Genomic DNA, 25275 nt, shown 5'->3' with positions numbered 1-25275 from the left:
CTGACCTTTAGAGGCTTCTCAAGACAAGATGCCATATAGGGGGATGTCTGCTCTGTGCTATGTAAATCCTGAGGCAGACACAAAGATTTACAGAGCTGCACTTAAGCTCTTAAGCGGAAACCTTTATCCACCAATCAATAACACAGAAAAGTGGGAATCAGGCTGTCAAAATGATAAAGAGGCAGTTAGGCCTGGAGCTAGTTTTAATTTTTTTGACTGTTTAACTACTTTTCTAAATATCACAAAACACATTATTACAGTGATAACGGATTCCTTAGTGGAGAGAGCTGCTTTTGATAAATAGCTTCATGCAAGACCGAATGTAAGGAGGAAAAATTAATCTTCTACCACCTCTAATTTTGGAGGCAATGTGGCACACTAATTTGGGGTTTGGAAGCCTCTGGATCTGTGTCTGGGTGGGGCCCTTCACTCTTTACTTGCTGACCTTGAGTCCTTAGGGCCCCTTGACCAGTCGGTGCTCCGTGGGCTGCCATGACAGTGCAATCACTGGCTATTCCAAAAAGCAGTTGGCTCCATGCCTGACCTAAACACTCCACAACACAGGCCATTGTTATTTCAACTCAAAACTGAGGGACATTATGTGTAAGTATGCTTACCTGCTCATAACTTTCAAGATAATTTTCAAGGCGCATTCAAGGATCTTGAGAGTAAAGAGGCCTTAGAAGTGCCTGATATGACCTCTTATCTGGACAGGGATCCCTTCTTGAGTACCCTTGAGTGCTGGCAAGGGTGGGGATGTATATGACAGAGAGCCTGTCTTCTTTTAGGACATCTTTCCTTGTTAGAAACCTGAAAATGGTCTGTAACTTGTGCCCATGTGTCTAAGCTCTGGCCTCTGTAGCAACAGAGGCAAGTCCAGGATCTCACAATCCTTACAATATTGAAGATGCTGTCAGATTCCCATCGGCCATAAAGTCTCTTTCCAGGACTGTGATTTTGTGATTCGTAACAGGAAACATAGATTTGGCCTTCATCCCTGCTCTTGGCCCCACAGCTCCTAAACCCTAGGGGGACTTCCTAAGTCATAAAAGCAATGGGAGCATCTTTTGTTATAACATTTGGTCTTTGGTCCCAGGTGCCATAAGCTCATTCAACCACCCCTGAGTCTATGTTAATGAGGTGATTTCTGGAAAGCCCCTAGGTGACCACAGGAAGGGGGACAGTTGCCAAGGAGAAACAGCCATGCAATCAAAAGGATGGATCTTTCAGCCTCCCCCACCCTGACCTCTGGAGGAGAGAGAGGCTGGAGGTTGACCTAATCACTAATGGTCAATTATTTAATCAATCCTACATAATAAAACCTCCATAAAAAATCCCAAGTAGGGGTTTAGAGATCCTGAGATCAAGAGTTGCTTGCTTTAATTAAACTTCTGGTTTAATTAACATGTGGAGGTGCTAGGAGGGTGGTATGCCCAGAGAGGGCACGGAAGCTATGGACCCTTCCCCTATGTCCTGCCCCACATGTCTCTTCCATCTATTCTCCGCAATAAATCAACAAGAGTAAGTCAACTGTTTTTCCTGAATTCTGTGAGCCTCTTTGGCAAATTATCAAATCTGAGGAGAGGGTCATGAAAACCACTTAGAGCCAGTTATTCAGAAGCACAGGTGACAACCTGGATTTGTGACTGGTACCTGAAGCAGGGGTGGGGGTAGTCTTGTAAGACTGAGCCCTTCACCTGTGTGGTCTGCACTAACTCCAGGTAGATAGTGTCAGAACTGAGTTGTAGGCCACCTAGTTGGTGTGGGAGTATTGCTGACACATCTAGCATCAGAGAAAAGTACCGAGAGTAGAAGGCTGAGTGGAGAGCAGAGAAGAGTTTTCCTCCACAATGATGAACTGCCCCAGGGACTTCAATCATTCCTCACACTTCATGCTCTCCAAACAAGTCATTAAAACAACCTTACCAGAAACTGCACACACAGTGTGGCTTCCCTAGGAGACTCTTCCTGACACTGCTATGATTCTGCACACTTCTGGGATTGCTCATTACCTTATTGCCAGCCTTGATTTTATCCCAAAATGGTATTACCCTAGTTTGAACATCACATTTGCCTTTCAGGGACTCTGAAATGGTTCTAAAAGTAAAATCCACCTTGAAATAATGATTTACTGTGCCTGAGGGTATTCATAAGTATATATTGGGAGTTCTTAAAGTAATAAAATCAAAACCATAAAAAACAACAACACTGTTGGTTAACTTTGAAAACTATCCCAGTGGGGTAGCCTTTCTAATTATGACACAAAACCTGGAAGTCATCATAAGTCTATATAAAAATATAAATTAGTTAAACTTAAATACATAAAAACAGTAAAACTGTGCATTGAGAAAAACACCATAAATTCAAAAAGTAATAAAATGGGAAAAAATTTGCCACACATTCTGTCACAATGGCTAATTTCCCTAATGTATAAACATTCTTCTAGTAAGAGAATGACCACAATCTCTCAGAAAAATTGGCACAGGGCATGGACAGATGTTTCACAGAAAAAGAAATGCTCTTAGACATACATATGACATGAATTAGGCCAGTGCACAGGAAAATTACCATCTGACGACATGGTCACAATTTAAAACATTCCTGTCTTTGGATCTGGCAATGTCAGCATGGCTCACGTATGGATGTGGTGCTGGAAACAACCTGATGCCGGGGGTCCTGTCATCCAGACATATGGATGACACCAGCCACTGGAGGACTGAGGCAGCTTAGTGTGCATCAACGGTGTAGCTGTTCTGAGTGAGAACAGGGAAGTGCAGGACATGTGGGCAGGAGGTGGTGTGTGGGACGTGCTAGAAAGATCTCAGCACATAGATGCACACGGCTTATGCGAAGTGGGGCACACCAGAGGGAACAAAATTCTTACTGTATCTCTAGTTTGACTTTTATATGTTAGGATGTGCATATGTAGTTACTTCTTTTTTAAAAAACAAAGCCTACTTTATAATCACAAAAGACACAGCAAAATGACTTGCGTACTTTGCTGGAACTAAAAATATTCCATGACTTATTTGGTGATCTTTTGGGAAACTTCCAGTTGTTGCCACTTTTTCAGATGTGAGATCACTAACCTATAAATGGACCAAATCAATTTTCACTTTTACCTTCATACACATTTGATCATGGCCTCTGGAGTTCCTTAAATATTTAACTTGTTAGATATTATAGAAGGAAAAGGCTGGGGAAACCCTGCCAAGGCAGGGATGGTGAGGTGCTGGTAGTTGGATTTTCTTGCCCTTTTCAAATGAAGGTTTCCTAGCTGTAGTCCAAATGTGGCTTTTTATTTAGGTAAAACACCTTCCCTTCTTTGTCTTTTTCTGCTTATGTCATATGCACACCTCCAGACCTCTGCCCCAGGGTTTAAATTCTGGGGAAACCACTGGGCAGAGGGTGATTAACCTTATCTTGTCAGTGGATTTTGTACTGGGGTCTTCCACCAGCCTTCTGAAGTTGGGCCAGTGACGATCAGACCACAGAATCAGGACGCTCAGAAAAGGGGGTAACTGCTCCCCCATCTCCGTGGGCACAGCACTTCAACATCAAAGGTTTTACACTTCGATCCCTCCCTGCCTCCACCCCTGGGGACGAAGGGCTCTTGGAGGTAAGGAGTAAAACTAACCTCCTGTAGCTCTCTGCAGAGCCCTTTCCCCAACACAGGCCTCCACTCATGGGCTCATTCAGTAGTCACATCGGTCCTGGTCCTGCAGTGGCCCTAAGTAGTTGAGGGGCCAGACCCTATGCTCACACCCAGTCTTTGTCTGGCATGCGACCCCTTTCCAGCTGTCCCAGATTAAAGCCAGATCCTCAGAGAACACACTGCAAGCTGGGTCACAGCATCTTCTTGAGAACTCCACACTGCACATGGCTGCGGGTCACAGTCTCAGGGAAGAGGGGAGCTCTGCTGGGAAGGCAAGGGGCTCGCCTATAACCACAGGCATGCATGATGGCCTGAGGATGCCCTCCCTATGCCCTTCTGTTGTTTTCTCCTTATGAGGCACACTGACAAGAGTTAATGTGCCACCTGTCACCTGGCATGGACAGTTCTTTGTTTCAACTATAGTAAACAGGGATCTCAGGGGCTTTTCCACCAGGGGATGAACATTGCTGATGCTCACCTAGAAGAGTGACTGGAGAAGAAACCCTTGTAAACCCTTTATTTTGAGTGGAACACATGAGGTTCAGCTTATTCCATATACCATACATTCACTGCAGAACGACTGTGGCCCCAGGGCCTATGTCTCACAGACTTCACGTCCCGATGCAAGAGGGCCCAGAGCCAGTGTCCTACAGAGGCCCCAGACAATGGGCATAGCCCTGTACCCCAGCAGAGCCTCAAGAAGGCAGTTCTGGGGATTGCAGTCCACCTGACCCACAGGGGGATGGTGTGTGTCTTCAACACTGCTCAGCTGCAAATGGCTCACGGTAGCAATACATTCACTGGGGCTCAGAACACAGCTGCTACACAAACACCCAGCACCACACAACAGAGATGTCACTCACACAGCACAGCCATAAATATTGTAAGCAGGTCATGCTCACATTCAGACCTCCTCTGAAGAGCTGGGACACACAGAGGTATTTCCCCCAGCCCTCTTCTACTCACAAGGCCAACTTCATCAGCTTGCCCCAAGCCATCCAAGAACCTGAGAAAACAGACCTCTGGATGACCTCGCATGTCCATAACCAAAGAGGAGGCCAATGCATTCAGGTCCGCCCTATTCACTGTCCCAGAGGACATGGTGGTTGCCACTTGGCCCACCCTGAAAGCAGCCAGGACAGCCTGTAAAACCTCCCCACCAAGTCTCTGGGGAGAAGGTGGAGGTCCACCCTGGGGATGAGAGGAGGGACCAGACAGGGGCAGGGAGACAAAACAAGACTCCTGTCACAGAAACACGTTACAGTCACCCAACCCTGCATACAGGGGAGGGATGGGGGATGGTGTGCCTGTGTCATACTAAACTTGACATGTGCCCTTTGCCCTGTCTGGTTTACTGCCCACCTAGGGCTGAGGCAGGAGGAGACACTAGGCCTGGTCACGTTCTAGCCCTCTGCCTGTCCAGGGGCAGGTCTGCAAGGCCAAAGGGAAAGGGGTGGCAGCCCGAGCAGTGGCTTCCTCCCAACACATCAAGGCGTTCCACACAGGTCTGTTCTCATGGAGATGGAGCCGCTCTGTAAGGATGGCTGGGGCAGCTTGGCCACTATGAGGCTGGATTCTTCTGTCTTCTCAGGGAGTCGATGTAATGAAAAATGGCCCCCAGAGCCCAGCTGGTCTCAACATTGTTGATTTTCCGAGTCAGCTTGAAAACACAAAGGAAGGTGCAGAGTGGGCATGGTTGGGAGGCTGGAAGCAGTACCCCCAGCCCTTGGGGTCATAAAGGGCACAGGAGCACCAGAGACAGTCTTTACCTTCAGCACTTTGTTCTCTGGGAAGCCAAACTCTTGGAGCAGCAGGCTGATGTAGGTGAGGTCCATGCACAGAAAGGGGTTGCCTGGAGGATGGGTCTCCGCTGTCCTGCACACTGGGGGTGAGAGAGCCCTTTCCCAATCAGACTCCAAGTGGTTCATTCCTGGGTGGGATGGGGGGGCTCTATGCAGACTAGACTCCACCCACCCCAGGTGCCCACTCTTCACAGGGCTCTATGTTGGCCCAAGATTCTCACTGATTTAGAAAAGACTATAGCCCAGAGTGGGAAGGTGATCTGCCAAGAGCACACCAAAGGGTAGGGTCTCAAAGCTAACCAGCCTCCCCCGGGCCTGGCCTCCAAGACCAAGAGGGACTTGTGTGTCTTGTCTTGGTGTCATGGGCCTAAGGCCAAAGTCTCACAGGGCATAGCTCTGCACCTATGACTTCTAGATACCTCTCTCAGGGGTGGATCTGGGCTTTCTGGGGAATGAAAACACCAACAAATCTGGCTCAGAACATTCTACTCTTATTCTCAAGGAGGATGAACAAACCTACCAATAGCCTTCCCAGAATTCTGCTCAGAACCTTTTCCTGTTGAAAAGTCATGACAAACCTCTCTAAGTGACAAGAAAACTTGAAAAAAAAAAAAAAGCCACTTTAAAGGGGAAGGGGAGAAAGGACTTTCTATAGAGAAACATATGAAGTTTAACTCTTTTGATCTGCAATTAACAACAACAACCAAAGAGCAGAATATTTACAGACAGCCTTCATTTCACACCCCAGCCAGCCAGATTGAGTGTGATGGACAAAGGAGGAGAGGAAGGGGGACTGCTGGGTCAGTCACCTGCAAACTCAAGGGGAATAGCTCTTCACTCCCTACATGTTGGGCTCTGCTGTGCAGGGGTTGTTGGTGTGACAATTGTGAATTTGCTGGGACAGTATCAGGGGAAATCCCTGAACCGCAGTGAAGAGGTGTCAGAAACAGTGAAATCAAGGGAGTCCATTCCTAACAACCTTAGAACTAGAAATATGCCGTATCACAGCCAGGGACACTGAGGCTCCCCTCTCCCCCTGCTGTGGCCACACAGGATGTGGCTGACCTGTGGTCTGGGCCCAGCACAGTGACCCCAAGCACCCTCTCCCACCTCTGAACACTCATCTGCCTGGCTGAATCAGGAACTAAATCCAGAAGTTCTCAGTACTGCCTCACAAGCACCAAGGTACATCTGCCACACAGAGGGACTGGGTCCCTGTCTCCCGCTCTGGCTCTTCTCACCCAGGCAGTGCAGCCATCACTCACCATACTTGGCTGCGATATCAAAGTCTCCCACGACGAGGCTGCCTCCCTTCTCCACATCTGTGGGATAAGACCAAACACCTGGTCTGCACCAGCATCCCTGGAGCACCAGCATGCCCTGAGGCTGGTGCCCATGAGAGGATGATGTAAGGCGGCGTATCCAGGCTGACTGCAAGTGGGGCAGTGGCCCTCCCATGCACTGATCATTTGTCCAAAGTGACGTGGCTGGGGGTGGGTAGGTGTTCCATGCAGGACACCACATGGGGATGATTAGCACAATCATGGGGCTTAGAGGGTCCCTCAGAGGAAAGGCACCAGGATCCCTGGACCCCAGAGACTGGGCAATCTCTTAATTTTAAGTTAAAAAAAAAATAAAAGGGAAGAATTGGATACATTTTCTCAAGCTGTGGCCCAGAGTTCAGCAATGGTATTCTGGTATCAATTTTATGAATGTGGAAAAAAAATTCTATAAAAAAAGTCAAATAGTGGTTTGCCAGGTCTTAGATCAAATGGTCAGAGAGACTTTACAGGGCTCTCCAGAAGGGAATGGCCCCAGCCTTCTGTGACATTCCTAGGGAGGGAGGCATGGCAGCTGTGTCTCCCAACTCTCAAGAATGGTGATTGTTTCTTCAACGCACCCCAAAACCTCTACTTTTCAAAGAGGAGCCTTGAGATATCCCACACACTTATGTTTCATAGGGGGCAGCTGCTCAGTGAGCTGAATTTTCCTTGACTTTGGGCATTTGCTCAGTCAGCAAATGTCACATTGAAGATGGATACCATTTCTGAAAACAGACCTAAGCAGCTCTTTCAGAGCCATGTGTGACCACAAAAGGGAGTTGGAAGAGCTTTTCTGAACAGGCCAGCATCTCCCGAGGTCACTCTGGGAGGTTGTTGGTCCCCTAGGGAAAGGGCAACCTGCAGCCAGTGATAAGGTGATGCTGGGAGGTGTCTCTTCAAGCCAGCCTAGGAGAGTAGAGTCCCCCAGTGTGCTGCCAGGCCAAATTTGTGTGTGGTAGGCCCTGAGCATCGTGATGTCCGCAGCCAGTGGCACAGTCAGGAGAGTGGGGATCAACTAACATTGCTCCAGGTATAGGGAGCCTGCAGGGGCCCTCAGTCCTGGCAGATCAAGTGGCCATAGGGCCAGCTACCAGGAGGTAGCTTGTTCTATGCCAGAGAGAGAGACCTGGGGCCTGAGCAAAGGGTGAATAGAGATCATTTTCCACCTGGACTACCCACCCTTGGGTGGTAGTGTTCCACACTGGTCCCAGGCAGCAGGTGGCTCAGGGAGCCTGGAGACGCCACAGTGCCCATAAGCTCCTGAAGCTGGTCAGTGGGCTGACCCCTCCCCATGCCAGCCTAGGTGCCAGATGGGGAAAGATGGCCATGTAACCAAGGGCTCCCTCAGCTAGAGACCTGGGGGCCAGGCAGGAATGGCTGAGGGTCTGAGTTACACAGGTGCGTCAGTTCTGCCTTAGAGCAGAACAACTCAACAGCAAGTAACTGTTTTTGCACTGACATTGTATTACTAAGTGGCTCAAAAACCTGCTTTATTTTTGAAAAGGGGGCTTACTATTGCCTATACGGATGACAAGACACTTGCCCTCCTGTCTACTTCCAGTTGTGAGGGTCACTGATGACATGATTACTCTCTGCCGTGGGCCCTCTGCACACCTCAGCCCCACCCTTACCTATGAGGCCAACATTTGCTGCAAGGTCATAATAGTAGGAAAAAGCATAAAAATCCACATCCTTCACTTCTTCTGTTCTATGCACTTTGTTTCGAAGGATTTCCGACACTCTGCTGGCACACAGCTCATGGAGGTTCACTGCTGAGGCAAAGGAAAAGCACAAAGATAGCAGTTCGGGGGCTCAACACCTGGGCCACGCAGCCTCCAGGGCTCTGTCCAGTGATTTGAGGCCCTGACCTGGAGGGTGTGGCAGGGCAAAAAGCCTGCATAGCACCTACCCTGAGTCAGGGTGCTCATCAACACCACACATATCAACAGCAAACTTTCAGGAGCCACAGTACTGTGGGCCCAGGTCAAGGGAGAGAAACCCAAAGCATGAAGGTGGCCAGAGACGGTGTGGTCCTCAACCCTGAAGGACATCAGCCCTTGGCTCAGCACACACAGCTGTCCTAATGCAGCCCAATGGGTTCAAGTTCACACTGTTTACTCTCTGCTAGCCCTTACTGAGCTCTGAACATGCAGGCTATCCCATCAGCCACTGTGGAAGTGGGACCTGCACCCTCCTTATGTCACAGATGAGGAAACTGAGGCCTAACAGGCAGCTTGCCAAGCTCACACAGCTGGCAATTAACCCCTTGCTCGGAAGAAGGACAACAGAGAGCCCCAGAGGTTATCAAACGTGGATATCCCATAGCCCACCCCTGGACTCAGCTTCCCATCTCCCCCAACAGACCTGTCCATGGCCTGAAGGCAGCTCCAGCCAGTTCTCCCCTTGTCCTTGTCCGCTGGATCTCATTTCCCTCCACTGTCCCTTGTCAGGACAGCCATACTTCCACTTCCTCATTCCTTAAACACAGCAGCCATCCCAGGGCTTTTATACTTGCTGCTCCTCTGGCCTGGAGAACTGCTGCTTTAGATCATCTGTGTGCCTTATTCTCCATCTCTTTAGGTCTTGGCTCAAACACCACTCCATGAAGCCTTCCCTGGCCATCATATTTAAAACAGCTATCTTCCTCTCAGGTACCCCCTCCCCACAACCCCTTCTGTTTCTTTCTTCAAGTTACTTTCTTGTTTATCAATTCCTCTCACTGAAATGTCAGCTGTATGCCAGTGGCTGCAACAGGGCCTGACGCATAGGACGTGCATGAGCAGCTGGCTGAGTCGGTGACCTCCATGGTCAATAATAAGAAACATATATTTGGTCTTTGTTCTGGACACAGCTTCTAAAACCCTTGGGATTTCCCGAGGGATGGAGATAAAAGGAAGATCTTGTTACTCAGGATAAATCCGCCCCTTTTTCTCAAGTATACCTGAGTTTATGGGAATGAGTGGGCTCTTGTTGGTGGGTCCCTGAGTGGCTTCAGGATGGCAGCTGGTTGTCAGAGGAGCCAACCATGTGATTAGAGGGTTGGAACTTTCAGCCCACCCTTCAAAATTCAGGGAGGGCGGGGGTTGGGGCTTGAGTTAATCACCAGCAGACAATGATGTAATGACCTATGCCTGTGTAGTAAAGCTTTATAGAACCCTAAACAATAGGTTCCGTGAGCTTCCTGGGTGGTGAACACATGAAGGTACTGGGAGGTGGTGTCCCCAAGGAGTGCAGGGAGGCTCCACACCCCTTCTCCAACACCCTGCCCTATACATCTCTTCCATTTGGCTGTTCCAGACTTGTGCCTTTTATAATAAAACAGTGATATTATGTAAATTGCCTTCCTGAGTTCTGTGAGCTATTCTGGCAAATTATTTGGGGGTGGTGGTGGTGGTTCGTGGGAACCCCTAATTTGTAGTCGGCTGGTCAGAAGTATAGGAGGCCCAGGACTTGCTATCTGCATCTGAAGCAGAGGGGGGTGAGGGGAGCCTTGCAGGTCTGAGCCCTTAACCTCTGCAGTCTGCACTAACTCCGGGGTGAATCTGAACAGAATTATTCATGTGTGGAGAACTGGTGGGTGTGGGGAACTCCCTCCCCTCCCCTGCCCACATTTGGTGTCAGAAATGTGAGTAGGAATAGCTCTGTCACCAAAGACAGACAAACCTCATGCCCATTATGTCCAGCCTGGAAACAGTTCAATGTTTCTTTTAGCAAAAACTAAAGGAGCACAGAGCAACCGAAGACCACGTGGGGCAAGAGGGGTCAGGCTGGTGAGACAGCACACCCAATGTCACAGGCTGGGGGGGCTATGCCACCTGGAGCAGCCTCTCCTGTGCTCACCAGGCAGCCTGAGGTGATAGGTGGAGGGAACTGATTCCACTGAAGAAGCCATTTCTCCCTCTTTTCAGAGATAAGCTCACACTGCTACTGGGCCAACAGCCCCAACTTGGCCATTTGTCTTAAGAGTGGTGGAATGTTCAGGTCCTTCCTCACTGGAGGCTTGTTAGGAAGTGCAGTCTTTTGGAAGAAAGTATGTGGCGACAGACAAGGGAGCCTTGTGCAGAGACCCCATGGGAGCCAACAGTTCCCAGTGTGTTCTGGCGAGGGCCTCCTGCAGCCCTGACAGTTCACAGAGGTGCTTCCATTTCAAGTGAGGGCTTGTCTGTGAATGAGGCTTGGCAACAGCCTCCCTGCTTCTGAGAGGTATTCAGAAGGTACAGGAGAGAGGGAAGGCTGCGGATCTTAACCCTCATAAACCAGTGATGAACAAGAACTCCATCATACCTGCCTTCTGTCCTGAAATTCTGTATGTTATTTCAGCTGAGGATGGAAAGGAGTTGGTTAGCCCTTGTTTGTCTCCAGGTTTCACAGGAGAGTGGCAACATGCTGAAATAAAGAGAAATAAGAAGAAAGGCATGTTATCACAGTAAGAATGGGGCACACATGGATTCTCCCAAGAAGAGGCCTATAACACAGAGGATTATAGGCTAGTGAGGGGAAGATTTTTATCTCTCCCTTAACTACCTAGAAGAATTTAGATAGTGTGTCTAGTCTAGAAACAGGGCTGTTACCAGAGATATTTTAATCTAAGTGACCTCTGTATGGATGGGCAAACATCTAATAACCAAACCTCTGTTGTGTCCTGTGAATCACCTCCTTCCCTTTTAAAGCCCCCAGGCCCCTGGTCTATTTCTTAGCTCAGGATGACACATAGCCTCAATTGCCCAACTTGTCCTTGGTGTCATATTTCTCTGGGGCTCCCATACATTTGTAATTAAATGTTTTTCTCCTATTAATCTGTCTTATGTCAATTTAATTAATATACTAGCCAGAAGAACCTAGAAGGGCAGGAAAAATTTTTCCTCCCCAACAGTTGGGGAGCCAGCCAGGAAAAACTTCACTGGCTGCAAACTGCTTGTTCTGAGGCTGCTGCAGCTGAGAGATCCTGAGACTTCTGACAGGTGTGGCACAAGGTACGAATTTTGTCAGGCTCCTGAATCTCTGCCTGTAGGGTCCAGTGGAAATGAGTGGTGAAAATCTACCCCCACCCTTCTAAATTTAGATTAGCAGGAGAAAATATTTGTACAAGTTCCTTGGGTATGGTGACTCTGGTAAAGATTTATTATTAACACTCTTGACTTTTTTATTGATCCTTTTTGTTGCAGAGATGGTCACTGCTTTTCTCTGGTCTGTCATCATTTGTCATAAGAAGGAAGACCACAGGGTAGAACGCAAGCCTAGGTCCTATAAGCCTGCTGAGTTCACAGTTCCCACCAGACTAGTGTCTGTTTAGACAAATGTTGCTGTGGGTCAATATGCACATGAGGTAAAGGAAGTTGCTAGGGGACATCTTGGAAGCCAAAGCCACAAAACAGGTAGGCATGGGTCAAGCACTTAAAAGCTGTCAGAGTGCTCCCTGTCTAACCCAAAGACTCCTGTGTTAGGATGAGTTAGTCACAAAACAGGCCAGACTGACACTAGGTCACCTGTGAACCTTGAGAAAACTGCCATACGAGGTACTCTGTAAAACACTTCACAATCTCTAACCCAGCAACACATCCCTCTCAGGTACAATTTGGCTGAGACACCAAAGGCTCAGCTAAAGCTGTTAATGTGCCTATAAGGGGCTTTCCTTTCATTTTGTTTATGTATTGAGAGCTTGTCTTTATGACCAGTGAGAATATTCTCTCTGTATACATCACATGCATCTCGGTGGCTAGCTGAGTAGTCTGTGGTTCCGAGACTTTAAGTCACAAGAAGCACTCTTTGTCTGACCAGACCAGCTCTCAGGAGAGTTTGTCACAGGGGTCCTGGTCCATATGGGGTTTTTGTCATCTCAACCTTCACTGTTTTGTCAGTGCCGAAAAAGTCCCATTTTAGCAGTGCCTACCTGGTATCTGATTAGCAGGTGTGTGACTGGAGGTGCCTCATGTTCTCATGGGGAACTGGAAAGTGTTTTCATGACACCATTCTTACTGCTTGCAACAACAAAAGGCTTTACTTTCTTAGACTATTTCTGGGAGTAAACTTTCTGGATCTTATAAGGGCCCATCATCTTTTGGGACACTTCTTGTGTTCATGGTTAAGCCATAGAAAGGCTTATTGGTTTGAGTCACTATTGAGATTAATATAAAAATCCTGCTCACCAATGGCCAATGAATCCTTTGAATTGATAATATTTGAAAGAAAGAAAAATATTTTTGAGAGTTCTCAATTATTATCCTAAATAATTGTCTTATTGGTACCTATAGAAAGACCAAGTTAAAAAAAAAAAACAGACACGAAGAAATGTAACAGCTAAGCTTTAGGGACTCCTTTAATAAGATGGGGCAGGGGGAAGAAAGGAAATTAGACTTAAAACAAAAATGAAAGTCCCCATCCAACATAAATTTCTTAAAATCTGGCCCTGTCTCCTCAGCAACTTCCCTTAACTCCCAAACTCGTCCACCTTCCCCAGAAAATCCCTTAAACACTGAACTGCTTACTTTAGCTTCCCTTTCCCTACAAGATTTACAGAGAGCACTCTGGCCTGATCTCTATGCCCAGGGTATACAAGTTACTCATATAAATACTAAAAGCCAAAAAACAAATTTAACAGTAGCACCCAAGGTAGACAATAAGGCTTAGAGAGAAAGCTCCTTGCTATAATCAGGCTCTGCTAGCTTTAGGTCTTCCTGTGCAATGTCCTTTACAGCTACATCCTAGATTCCCACCCAAATAATTCACATGCCCTAGATAGCAGATTTTTAAAATTATAAAGCCCTTAAAGGGCCTTAAAAGTCTTGACTTTCATTGGATTCTACCAAATTAAAAGAAAATCCCAGATTAATGTCCATTTACAACCCTACTCATAGGGATCTTGTTTGGGTGCTAAGGGGCATTCTTCCCATCATGGTTATATTGTAGTTATCAGACAAGCCAGATAGCTCCCTGAAAGTCCCCGCCCCCACCCAAGGAAACAGATGACTAGCATTTCTCCTAGGACCTCCTATAAATGATCAGCTGAAGGCTGATGTTAGGGGCTGATAGGCTTTTCTTCCTAAGATGAAGGTCCAAGGTTGAAATGTGCACTCAGAAAGGAGGCCTTTGTTAAAATACTATATATAGACTTTACAAAGGCATACTGCATTAATCCCGGAAAACATCTGCTGTTTGTCCAGACTGAAAATTGCCAAGACATTTAAAAGATTTTTTTAAATAGCTCTGTGGCTGGAGACCGGCCAGACTGGAAAATGATATTCAGAGACTGATAGGATTTTTTAGGTCTTTTCCTCTAAGCTAAAATGAAACTATGTTCTCAGAGGAAAAGAAAAATCTTCTGAAGCCTCTATAAAAAGTTTTATTACTAAAACACTACAAAGCTCTTATATATATATACATGTATATATGTATATATATGTATATATATATATATACATATATACATGTATATATATATAAACATATTAATATAGTTGGATGGGTGGATCAAACTATGATATCATTTAAGCTGCAACCCAATTCTTTTAAAGAATTGAGAACTGTCCTTGTCTTACAAATCTTTGCAAAACTAACAGTGCAGCTTTACAGGCAGCTCAAAGCTCACCTATTCTTTTTCACCAATCCTCTCCCCCTCAATTTATCATCAACATGCATTCTTCCTTGTGCCTTTGAAATTGAAATGTTAAAGTACAAAATTCAGGGAGGTAAAACAAAAAAGGGAATGGTCACTTGGAACTTGGGCTCATAGGAAATTTTAAGTGTATGGAACCTGTAAGGTCTCAGTTTGCATCTGTTGATATGTTTATGTATTGTATATGTATGTGTTGTAATTGGGTGATATCTTCTATGTCCAAATGGTGTCAACAAAACTAATTTGTAAGAGAGCTCTATTTAATTGGCTTAAAGAAATGAAGTGTTTACATAAATTGAATTCTCAAAAATATGCAGAAACTAGGGATGCCTGGCTGGCTTAGTTAGTGGAGCATGTGACTCTTGATCTCAGGGTCATGGGTTAGAGCCCACATTGGGCATAGAATTTACTTAAAAAAAATTAAGGAATAAAATACTTTATTCTTTTTTTTTTTTTTTTTTTTGAGAGAGAGAGAGAGAGAGAAAACGAGCATGCACACTTGCGAGAGGAGGAGGGGCAGAGGGAGAGAGAGAAAGAATCTTAAGCAGGCTCCAGGCTCAGCACAAAGCCAGATGCAGGGCTTGATCCCATGACCCTGGAATCATGACCTGAGCTGAAATCAAGTCAGTCACTCAACTGACTGAGCCACCCAGGCACCCCAAAGACAAAATCTTTAAAAAAAAAAAAAAAAGAAACTAACCCAAATGTTTTCAAGTTAATGTGATCTAGTATTAACCTTTAGTAAATAAAAACTAGTTTAAGTTTGTTGATTAAAACAGGCAGGTCTTCAGAAGTTAATCAGTATGGCAGAGTGCCTGGGTGGCTCAGTGGTTGAGTGTCTGACTCAACTCTTGATTTCAGCTCAGGTTACAATCTCAGGATTGTGGGACTGAGCCCATGCTGAGCATGGAAAACTGCTCAAGCTTCTCTCTCTTCCTCTCAAATTAAAAAAAAAAAAGTTACTAGTATGAAATATGAATATCACTATGAATAGCACTATATCACTTTTATTCCACTTTGGTTTACTTAAGGTCAAATAAGCTCATGCCATCTTTTACAAAAATCTATCAGCCAGAAAAATAGCTTGGGATGATGGCTGACTTTGTCTAAGGTCTCATAAAGCAGTCTAAACACAGTTGTTAAGAACAAGTAAATTAAATAGATACAAGTAAGTATATGAGATTTTTAGGTGAACTTTTCTGCAATAATTATGTTTTATGGTATGTGTACTTAAAAAATTTTCCCAAATCTTTTGGATAAGCTAAAGCTTTAAACTTTTGCTAAATGATGATTTAAGTTAAATTCACTGACTATCCAGACCATTTCTAATTAAGAGAAAATACTGGAACATTAATTACTGAACATAGATTTAGACACTTTTATTTCCTTTTACAGAAGAACTAAAAGGTATTTGGATCATGAGTAAACATATCTTATGCCATACTGAAAAAAAAAATTGTGCTATGAGGAAGCATATGTCTCTAAGAATTATTGTTTATTTATTTGGGGGGGGGGAGGGGCAGAGAGAGAGGGAGACACAGAATGTGAAGCAGGCTCCAGCACAGAGCTGTCAGCACAGAGCGTGATGTAGGGCTCAAATTCACAAATGGTGAGATCATGACTTGAGCCAAAGTTGGAAGCTTAACCCACTGAGCCACCCAGGCACCCCTAGAAATTATTAAATGTATTCATAAGTTTGCCAATCTAAACAATGCTGGTGTGACGTAGTTTACAACTGTTAACTTCTTAGGGGTTCTAAGAGTTAATTCTAATTAATATATGTAACTAAAATTACTAGCAATAATAAGGGAAACAACTCTGTATGCAAAGACAGTAAAATGTGCTTTCAGTAAGAAGAGGTATGAGGTATGAAGATGCATTTTTGTTAAGGAGAAAGAAAGTAAATTTGATCCAGGTAAAACTGGTTATTTCCAAATGGGCAGGAGAAGAATAAAGACCAATTAAATGGAAAGCTGGAAAGATAAAATCTTACCTTGTGTGGTTAAGTTGGCTAAAACTGAATGAATTTATTTAGGTTATAAAATGAAGCTTTAAAATCAGTAGTGTACTTATATGAAACCAAAATTGAATGTTCTTTCACCTACTTAAAAGGACAAAGTTTTCTAGGACTAGTAACTGGCCTGTTCCTGATAAGACCGTGAAAGGCTTTTTGTTACCTTTTAAGTAACCAGCCTACAAAAACAAAGATTATGTTTTATCAAAAAATTTTGTTTTATCAGGTCTTTGACCAGTTTTGCTCACAACTATGTAACCTTCTGTTTTGCCCTCCCAAAGGATTTTACCTTTGTCACTTTGGTTAAACAGATAAGTAATGTTTCATAGTGATCAGTAATTTGTATTCGTCAAGTGTACAAATCTTGTGGTTTTTTTTGACAAATTTCCAAAATCAAATTCTAAATGAATTCTTTTTTGGTCTCCAACTAAGTTTGAGATTTTTAAGAGGGCAAGGATAACATCTCAAAATATACGCTCTCTCTATAAAAAGAGATGTTACACTGAGTTTATTTGTTATGTTAAATTACCTGGGAAGCATGTCAGATAAGCGATGATAAGCCTTCTTAGATTATAACATATGAGTAAATGTTACTAACATACATATTATAGAAATTGTTAAGAAATTCCTAAAATTCTGGTATGTCCTGGTATAATGTTGTGTCATAATTCTGTTACCTTAAAATATTGCACACCACAGAAATAACCAGACCTCTTTGCCAATTCCACTACCATGAACTCTCATCAGATCTTTGACAATAGGTATTTTAATAGTCACTTACAGTTACTATTTTTACTCTTGCAAAAGTGTTCCTACAAAAGGAGCATTCAAGAAAAGGACTTTTGACAAGTCCAGATTTCTGATAACTTTATGATCATAAAACCGGGCTGGGTAAGAATTTCGAGAGCTAAAGAGAAAACGGGATTTAAGGGAAACAAGTACTAATTACATGGAACTGAATAAACTGAGGAGAATTATAATTTTTATGAGTTTTTGTTTGAAATATTGCCTGTTCTGTTATGTTTTTCCAGATTTAGAAAAAAATTTTTAAAAATATATTTATTTATTTTGAGAGAGAGCGCGCAAATCAGGGAGGAGCAGAGAGAGGGAGACAGAGAATCCGTTGCAGGGCTCAAAACTCAAACCATGAGATCAAGACCTGAGCTGAAACCAAGAGCTGGCTGCTTAACCAAATGAGCCACTCAGGTGCCCTTGTTTTTCCAGATTTAAGGAAACATTTTTTCTCTTTTTTCTTAAGCTATCAACAACTTGGTAAGATATACCTTTGTGAACAAAGATGAAACAATTACTTTTTCTCCCTATGTGATACTTCCAGAATGTGGAAACTTACTGAATATGCTTATTTTCATGGCAATATAGTTACGTATCTAAGTTCAGTAAGAATCCATTCTCCTGGGTCTCCAGAACACAACTGGAAACACTGGCTATATTACCAAGGTTTTTACTAGAATGTCATATTTGAGAAGGATGTGTGTAAGCTCAGACATGATCAGACAATTTTAAGGAACTAAGGCTGGTGTTATGAAGCCAATGAAGCACCTTGAAAAAACTGGCCTGATTTCTTGCTTGAAGGGTTCCTAGCATGTTTACAGGTGAGTAAATGTTTTCTGGCAGGTGCAGGAACCTCATGATATTTTAGACACCTCAAGAAAAGAGGAATTCACCTAAACTATAGGTATTGCAGGTTAAGTCTGATGGCCTTGGCTTGATGGTTCTAGCTTCAAGAGGCCATTTTAAAAACTTCAATCTGAGATTCCTTATGAAAGTTCCAGCAAAGAGGATTAAAAGAGCCTATATGATGGTCAATCCCTATTCTTGCTGCACTTATGCAAGTAATCAGACCAAATTTATTGAAACTAAACTTAATCTGCAAACAAATTAGTCTTACTGCGTTTATCTCTGGTAGAAATGGGGTGGCTAGTAGAAACCACAGTATACACTTCTACTCCTGCTGTCTCTGGGGTTTTATCTTCTGCCTATAAGCTGGACTGGAGCCTCATTATTCTACTCTTCTCGGATAGCTGGCTATAACTCTCCAAACTAACATTTCCAGTTTTTCTCCTACACCTCTGACTTGGAATCATTGAGAGCTAAATTGCCCTTTTTTGAAGCCATTAAACCTAGACTGGACAATTGGATATAAATTTCAGAGAATCATCACAACAGCTCACATATGGATAATCTTCATGCCGGCTGCTATGTGGAGCACTCAGAAAGATCACCAAAGACATTCAAACTGCAACAGGAAAACCTATCAGTTTGCCGCTGTCTGCCCTCAGTCTGTCTGAAGGTGCTTCAAGCTGAACATCTAGAAAGCTTCTCAAATGGCTGCCTTCAGAACAGAAACTAGGATTACAATCTGCCAGTCATTAACCACTATGTTTATTTCCACAGAAATGTATTTTACTTAAATACCTGATTTCCGGCACCACAGGCCTAACTTTGGGTGCCCACCTGCATCACTGCCTCCTGAAATGAGACACAACTATCTAACTGAACCCATCCGTTATCAGGACTAAGAGCCTGGTTCAGTGATATGGAACAATCTACTAGCTTGAGTTCTGGACTGTGAAACTTCTTAGAAAAATTTCAAAGGTAGGACTAACAGGGAGTTGAATAGATGACCCCAAAATATGCCACTTTGGCATGTGGAATGTTTTGAGCTAAAGATAATCAAGACTCAGAAGATTCAAGAAAAACTTTTACCTTTCTCTTAAATACTCAAAGAATTTAGATAGGGGGTCTAGCCCAGAAAGAGAGCTGTTACCAGAGTTAAGTTGTTAAGAATGACCTCCGTATGGGAGGGCAAACACATCTAATGACCCAACATCTGTTCTTCCTATTGTCTTGTGAATGCCCATCCCCCTAACCTTTTTAAACTGTACTTTTATTATTTTATTATTAAGTAATCCACTTCTGTGACTGTCATGAAACCCAGGCGGGGTTAACAGTAATGAGTCCTAGAGGTAACTACACCCAACTATGGACTTTCTGGGTATAAGCACTATCTTCCCTCTCTACCTCAGCTGAAAACCCAGACTCATGAGGCCTTAATCCCAGCCTCCCTATTCTTGGAAGATGCCAAAGCCAACTATATAGCAGGTTTTTCAGAGAAGATGACTTTGTCTTCCCAGAAGACAAATGCTCTAGTTTGCTTTATGAGGCAGATAGTAACCCCCAAGCCCCAAACCCCAAACAAGTTGGGACCTGCACAGACCTCACTGTGCCCTCTTCCCCTTTAAGGCCCTAGACCTCTATCCTATTCCTTAGCTCAGAATGGCACGTAAGCCTCAATTGCCTGACTTGTCCTTGGGTATCATATTTTTATGGAGTTCTGTGCATACATAATTAAATTTTTCTCCTATTAATCTATCTTATGTCAATTTAATTAATAGACCAAAAGAAAAAATTTTCCTCCCTAATACTAGTAATGGAGGCATCGGAGAGCTAAAGGAACATGCTTCTTTTTGCCAGATTAGACCTGACCTGTGGAAGGATTCCAGGTCAACTAGGGGAGGCAAAGACTTTTTCTATCACAGAAGTTGCAGCAAAATCTCATCAGTTCTAGAAACATAGCCACCACAAGCTTACATGCACTGAGGGGCTTCAAGGTTCCAGGCATTGGGTCAAGTGCTATTCAGTCAATTGTCACAACCATCTTAATAAAAGGGGAGCCAACACTACTTGATTTTATGAACAAATGAGGCAGCGAGTAACCTGGCAGGGCCAAGACAATGCTATCATGCCATGCATCTGTGTTGCCCCACAAGACAAAACCTGAGGCCCCACAAATTGCAAAGGAAGCATGGTGGTTGGCCTCCAAGGCTGGCCCCACGATGCCACCCCTCGAGGATGTGCATGCTGAGAAGTGAGTCCCTATGTCTGCCCTTGATTCTGGCCTGGGGCTGCTTTCACCATGGAATGTGCAGGATATGATGGCATGTGACTTCAGGGCATTTTCCTTCCTGATCTGCCAGGGAGAAATGCAGGCTGCTCTGCTGGGGGTGGGCCACATGGAGGAGCACTGAGTTGCAAGACATTCACCCAGACACCCCAGGTGTCACCACACAACACCCTAGGGATCCTAGAAGAGGTGCTGCCCAGCTCAAGCCTGTGTAATCACGAGATACAACAATGACTGCTTTTTGCTTGTTTAACCAGTTTGGTGTGTACTTGTTGTGCAGCAACAGATAACACAATATGGAGATGACTCCTCTGGGGCAGGAGCTGTCCACACCCTTCATGGCAGGTGTTACAGTCCTATGTGTCCCAAGTGGGCACTTCATGCAGATGACAGGACTCCAAGGCTAGCCATGGACAAGGCTACCTGCCTTCTTCTTCTTGGCTAAATAGGTGTTTTCTGGTCCCAGAACAAAGTCTGCAGGTATGCCTGAGACATGGACATGTTTCTGGTTTGCAGCAAAGGGGATAGATGCCATAATAAGGTTGAACACTAGGATTTGAAATAAGTGAACTGAAATAAGATGTATGTGAAAAACAAAAATTCCTGCTGAACATTACCACCTGTCAGAACAACCAGGCCCTTAGAAGAAGTGCAGAGAAGTGCTAGGCCTATGGAGGGGAGTGGGTGTGGAGCAGGGAGTGGCAGGGCTGAGGGAAGGGCTTGTGGCTGGAACACAGGTGTGCACTCACACACACACTTCTGGACCAGAGGCATGGGTCAAGGCCTTTGGGCCTTGATCGATGCCATCAGTAAAGAGAGGCCAATGCCAGCATCAGATTAGTGCCCCCCAAATCGGGAAACTCCTAAGTGTCTCCTAAGTGATCTCCTAAGACCTCATAAGAGTTCATGTATCCTGGTGGCCAGCACCAGGCTTCTCCTCAGCCAGGCCAGTCAGAGAAGATCAGAAAAGGCCTGGGAGGAAACATCCTGACCTGACATAGGCTCCATCTCTAGTCCAATGCCATGTCTACAGGAAGGGCCAAGCCCATGTTTAATGATCCTTCACAGAGCAAGAGAAGATGGAGGGACATTCTCATAAGACTAGAATTGCTGTGAATAAGGGAATTCAACCCCAGCTCCAAGGCAGCAGCCTCAGAATCACCTCCTCATGGTCCCTCCTGTACTGTCATGAAGAATAATGTTCCCTCCAGATCCTTAAAAACCAGTCCATTCCAAACACAGGTGATGATTATACAGTTTCTTGGCTAAAATCCCCCAGCTCAGTGTTTGAGAAATAACTTCACTAGCATCTCTTCCTTTTGAAAAATAACTTAGCAGGTACACAGCTAAAACACATCACCATTCATCACCATCAGAGTGCCCACTGACAAGATGTGGGGTGCGTCCCTCCATATGCATCCCTCCTGGGCTCTCCCAGTCCCCCAGGGCCCAGCGGGCTACTATGAGGGTGGAGGGTGGGAGTACCTTTCCTGAAGGGCCCCTGAAGGCTGCTGAGCAAGGAGGGCTCTGAATTCTCATTCCACTCACCAGGTTTCCCCTCCATGCCACCCAGAATTGCTAGCCGTGCCGACATCAATCCGAGGCCCAGGTAGCTGTGGAAAGACAATCCTAGGTGAGGGACTGGCCTGCCAGAGGAAGCGCTCGGTGCCATCTTCAACTCCACCTCCAGTATGGTCACCCGGCCTGGATCCAAAATAAATGGGAGAGGGAGGAAACCTGTGCCGAGGCAGCAGATTTTCTGCTCCTAGAAGCCTCTCTTTGTGGAGTTCAGGCCATTCAGTTCAACAAATGAAAGCCTATTAATTGACAAGAGCTTGCTTAGGAGCTGCGGGCACCAGTGAACAACACAGATGTGCCTTGATCTTTATGGAGCACATGTGCTTTATGCCAATAATCTACTAAAGGTGCCACGTAGTAAATAGATGGCTGAGAAAATTCCTGCACAATCCATGGGCTCTTCCCACCTTTTGAAAACCTCTTCCAAAGCAGAGGAGAATAAGCACAAAAAAGAGAAATGTGATTTTACTGTAGGTGAATTGAAAAATGAAGCAGGGAGAAGGCAGGAGAAGGGAGGAATAGCAGGGAGGAAGAAGAGGAGGAGGAGGGAGAGCCTCCAGTGGGGCATCCAGCAGAGGGGTTTCTGGGGCCTGGCCTGTTTGTGACCGGGTGCTCTGGCCACTGCACAGGGCTGGCTGAGTCATACTCCTGGACAGGCAACCCCTCCGCCCCCACTCCCAAAACAAACCTGTAGGAATAGAGCTTGTAGGTCCGATTAAACATCTGGAGTGACGTCAGGTAGCCAGGCGGGGAGGTCTGGAGGGTGTCCTGAGGAAGAATGTGAGGATCACTATCCTTCCTGCTGGTCTTTCATTTGAAAAGACCAGGGTATATGGAAACAAATTTTACAATAAATTTCATATAAAAAAAATAATAAATACATATCCAAAAAAAGAAAAGAAAAAGAAAAAGACCAGGGTATTCACAGATGTATTCAATTAAATTAGTTTTTTGTTAAGTCACATGTTATGAAAGAGTCTGGAACAAGCAAATGAAAAATAAAATGTCCAAAATGAAAAACTATGTTTTTCCTCCTTATAAGCAATATTTACCATTTTGACAAATATGGCCCAATCAAGACAATTATGAGTAAATTTAAATGTTCTTCCACTGAAAACTAAGAATAATAATAAAGCGGTTGGTGAGGAAGGCACTGTAGTTAACTATGGTCTTGACTGAGAGCATTTTTATCTCCTTTACAAGGTCTATCACACAGGGCTTGAGCTCTCTCAAGCTCTACTGGCCCCTTAACTAATAGCCCCTTTTCTGGCTGCCCTGGTGGGGAAGGGGAGCATCTCACATCTTATGGCCCAAAGGGTTCCAGGTAGCATCTAATTTATTATCCCATTGAAGACCAAATTTCCATTTTTTTTCCCTGGGCAGAGTTAAAATCAAGTGAAGAAGCATTAACTGTGAATGCTTCAGGACAGGAACTGACTACACAGGCCCAGAGGCTCCAGTTCTATGGGCCTCCCCTAAGGGGCTGCAACTCTTGGGGACAGGCAGCCTTGGGGGGGGGGGTAGGGGCCACAGTGGGGTGACAGAGACCAGTTACCTCGACTCTTGGAAGGAAGGTGATCTGAGTGGACCCTCCACCCAAATCCAGCATGCCCACACTGCTCCTTCCTGGGGTTTTCAAACTGCCTGGAGCACAGTGAATAGAAACCAAAATAGCACTGTCACGTTAGTAATTAGACCAGAACAGCCAAAAAAGTAAAAAGAGTTTAGGAGCCAGGCCCCTCAGTGAAAAGAAGAACAGAGAAACAGCTGTATTTAACAATCTCTATGGAAGGATGCACTACATGTTTCAGGGACATGAACGTGGCTCCACTGGCTGTGGCTTTAACAATACAGGATGACACTGATCTTCAGCAGAGAAGTGGGGCCTGCCCTTATCTACTGCTCACCCCTCAGAGACAGACTTCCATGATGTCCCTTTATGCCCAGAGGCATACCTTCCCCTAACTCAGCACTCCCAATCTGGCCCCTAACATGGCTCTCCACCCCAAGGGGCAAATTCTGCCACAAAGCTTCTTTCTTTTTCATATATGCATCACACACGCTAGTCTTTGCCATAATTACAATAAAGAGACAAAAATCAACATGTACTGAGAATAATCTAAGAATAACAACAACTTGCCACCTCGATCCAAGAACTAATGTTTTTGTTCCCTGTTCTGTCTACAGCACAGGAATTCAATTCTAAGGTGATGAGCATATGCCACATTTACTATGTGAAAGCATGACTGGTTTTATACATGACTTCCCTAAGAAATGAAAGGACAGGGTCCCAGGCAGGTATGGCTCCAGGACAAGAGGCTGGAGCCATGCTGGTGAAAACCAAGCGTACAGAGAAGCTGCTTTTCCTAGCATTTTTATCTGCAAGTTCCATGCTTGCCCTGATGAGCCCCCAACCCATCCCAACACCCTACTTTGGGTAGCAACACTGGGGAACCCTAAGGGGTTAAAGACTAGAAATGAGGCTGCTGCTGTCAAGAATGGCATCTGCGGACTGTCAGCTTCTGGCGGGTGGGGAGGAATGTACCTGTTAGGAAGTTGACGGTGATCCACGCTGAAACGCCTATAAGAGAGGGTCACAGACAGCATGTGAATAACCTCAGATGCTGTAAACAACACATGCACTCAACTGACCACTTTCAGATTCCAGGAGCTGGAAGTGAGCACCCATCACTCCTCAGCCTCCAGACCAACTACAGGAAGAGGAATCAGTCATCAAGTCACCAACAGCTTCTGGAAGACTGTTCTAGAAGACACCACACTAAAACAATAAATACTCTGTCAAATGTTGTATCTCTCCCTCCTATTCTTTATCATCAATTTCCACTTTTTGGAAGAGAACCAAATGTTGCTCTCCCCTCCCCTGGTCATATTTAAAATCAGGGGCTGGTGAGGAACCTGACCTTTTTTCTTTTAGCAATAACAATGTAACAGCAAACTTCTAAATAGGGTAGCAAGTGGGGATTCTCTCTAAATGTTCTTAAAACTGAAGAGGATTTGTTTTCAGAAACTTCATCTGTGCCAAGTTTGGAGCTGGTCAAGATGAGAACCCATCTCTAACACTGGCCCACAAAGATCCTCTGAGACAGAACTGTGAATTGAGTGGGACTGCCATTTTTGTTTGCCTGTGTCTGACCAAGGAGAAAGCTCCCACTCGGAAGCCAACAGCAGCCCTGCATACAGCCTGTCTTGAGGGACAGAGAGCTTGGGAGACCCTACCTTCATCCGTTCCATTCATGATGGAAACACAGTCATCTCCCACAAGGAAAGGCGATGCCTTAAACACTTCTTTCACCTAAATGTAAAGAGACATGTCTTTATCCTTCAGAATCTAGACTCAAAGTTCCCA

General features: G+C 44.9%; 1 protein-coding gene across 1 annotated transcript in view; it reads right to left on the bottom strand.

The window, feature by feature from the left end:
* Positions 1 to 2138: 2138 nt before the first annotated feature.
* ENTPD6 (ectonucleoside triphosphate diphosphohydrolase 6) overlaps positions 2139 to 25275 on the bottom strand; it is a 40628-nt gene continuing 17491 nt past the window's right edge. Inside the window, exons 6-15 of the mRNA XM_049650130.1 lie at positions 25146 to 25221; positions 24454 to 24489; positions 23464 to 23552; positions 22597 to 22676; positions 21816 to 21943; positions 11064 to 11099; positions 8411 to 8551; positions 6723 to 6779; positions 5425 to 5537; positions 2139 to 5315 (exon numbers count right to left, since the gene is read on the bottom strand). Coding sequence (XP_049506087.1) covers positions 5217 to 5315; positions 5425 to 5537; positions 6723 to 6779; positions 8411 to 8551; positions 11064 to 11099; positions 21816 to 21943; positions 22597 to 22676; positions 23464 to 23552; positions 24454 to 24489; positions 25146 to 25221 — 855 coding nt within the window. The 3' untranslated portion in view covers positions 2139 to 5216. The remainder of the gene's footprint in view (positions 5316 to 5424; positions 5538 to 6722; positions 6780 to 8410; positions 8552 to 11063; positions 11100 to 21815; positions 21944 to 22596; positions 22677 to 23463; positions 23553 to 24453; positions 24490 to 25145; positions 25222 to 25275) is intronic.

The sequence above is a fragment of the Panthera uncia genome (genome assembly GCF_023721935.1).
Source record: "Panthera uncia isolate 11264 chromosome A3 unlocalized genomic scaffold, Puncia_PCG_1.0 HiC_scaffold_11, whole genome shotgun sequence".
NCBI classification, from domain to species: Eukaryota; Metazoa; Chordata; class Mammalia; order Carnivora; family Felidae; genus Panthera; species Panthera uncia.
The sequence above is the reverse complement of the archived record's forward strand: the minus strand, read 5'-3'. Positions and strand labels throughout refer to the sequence as shown.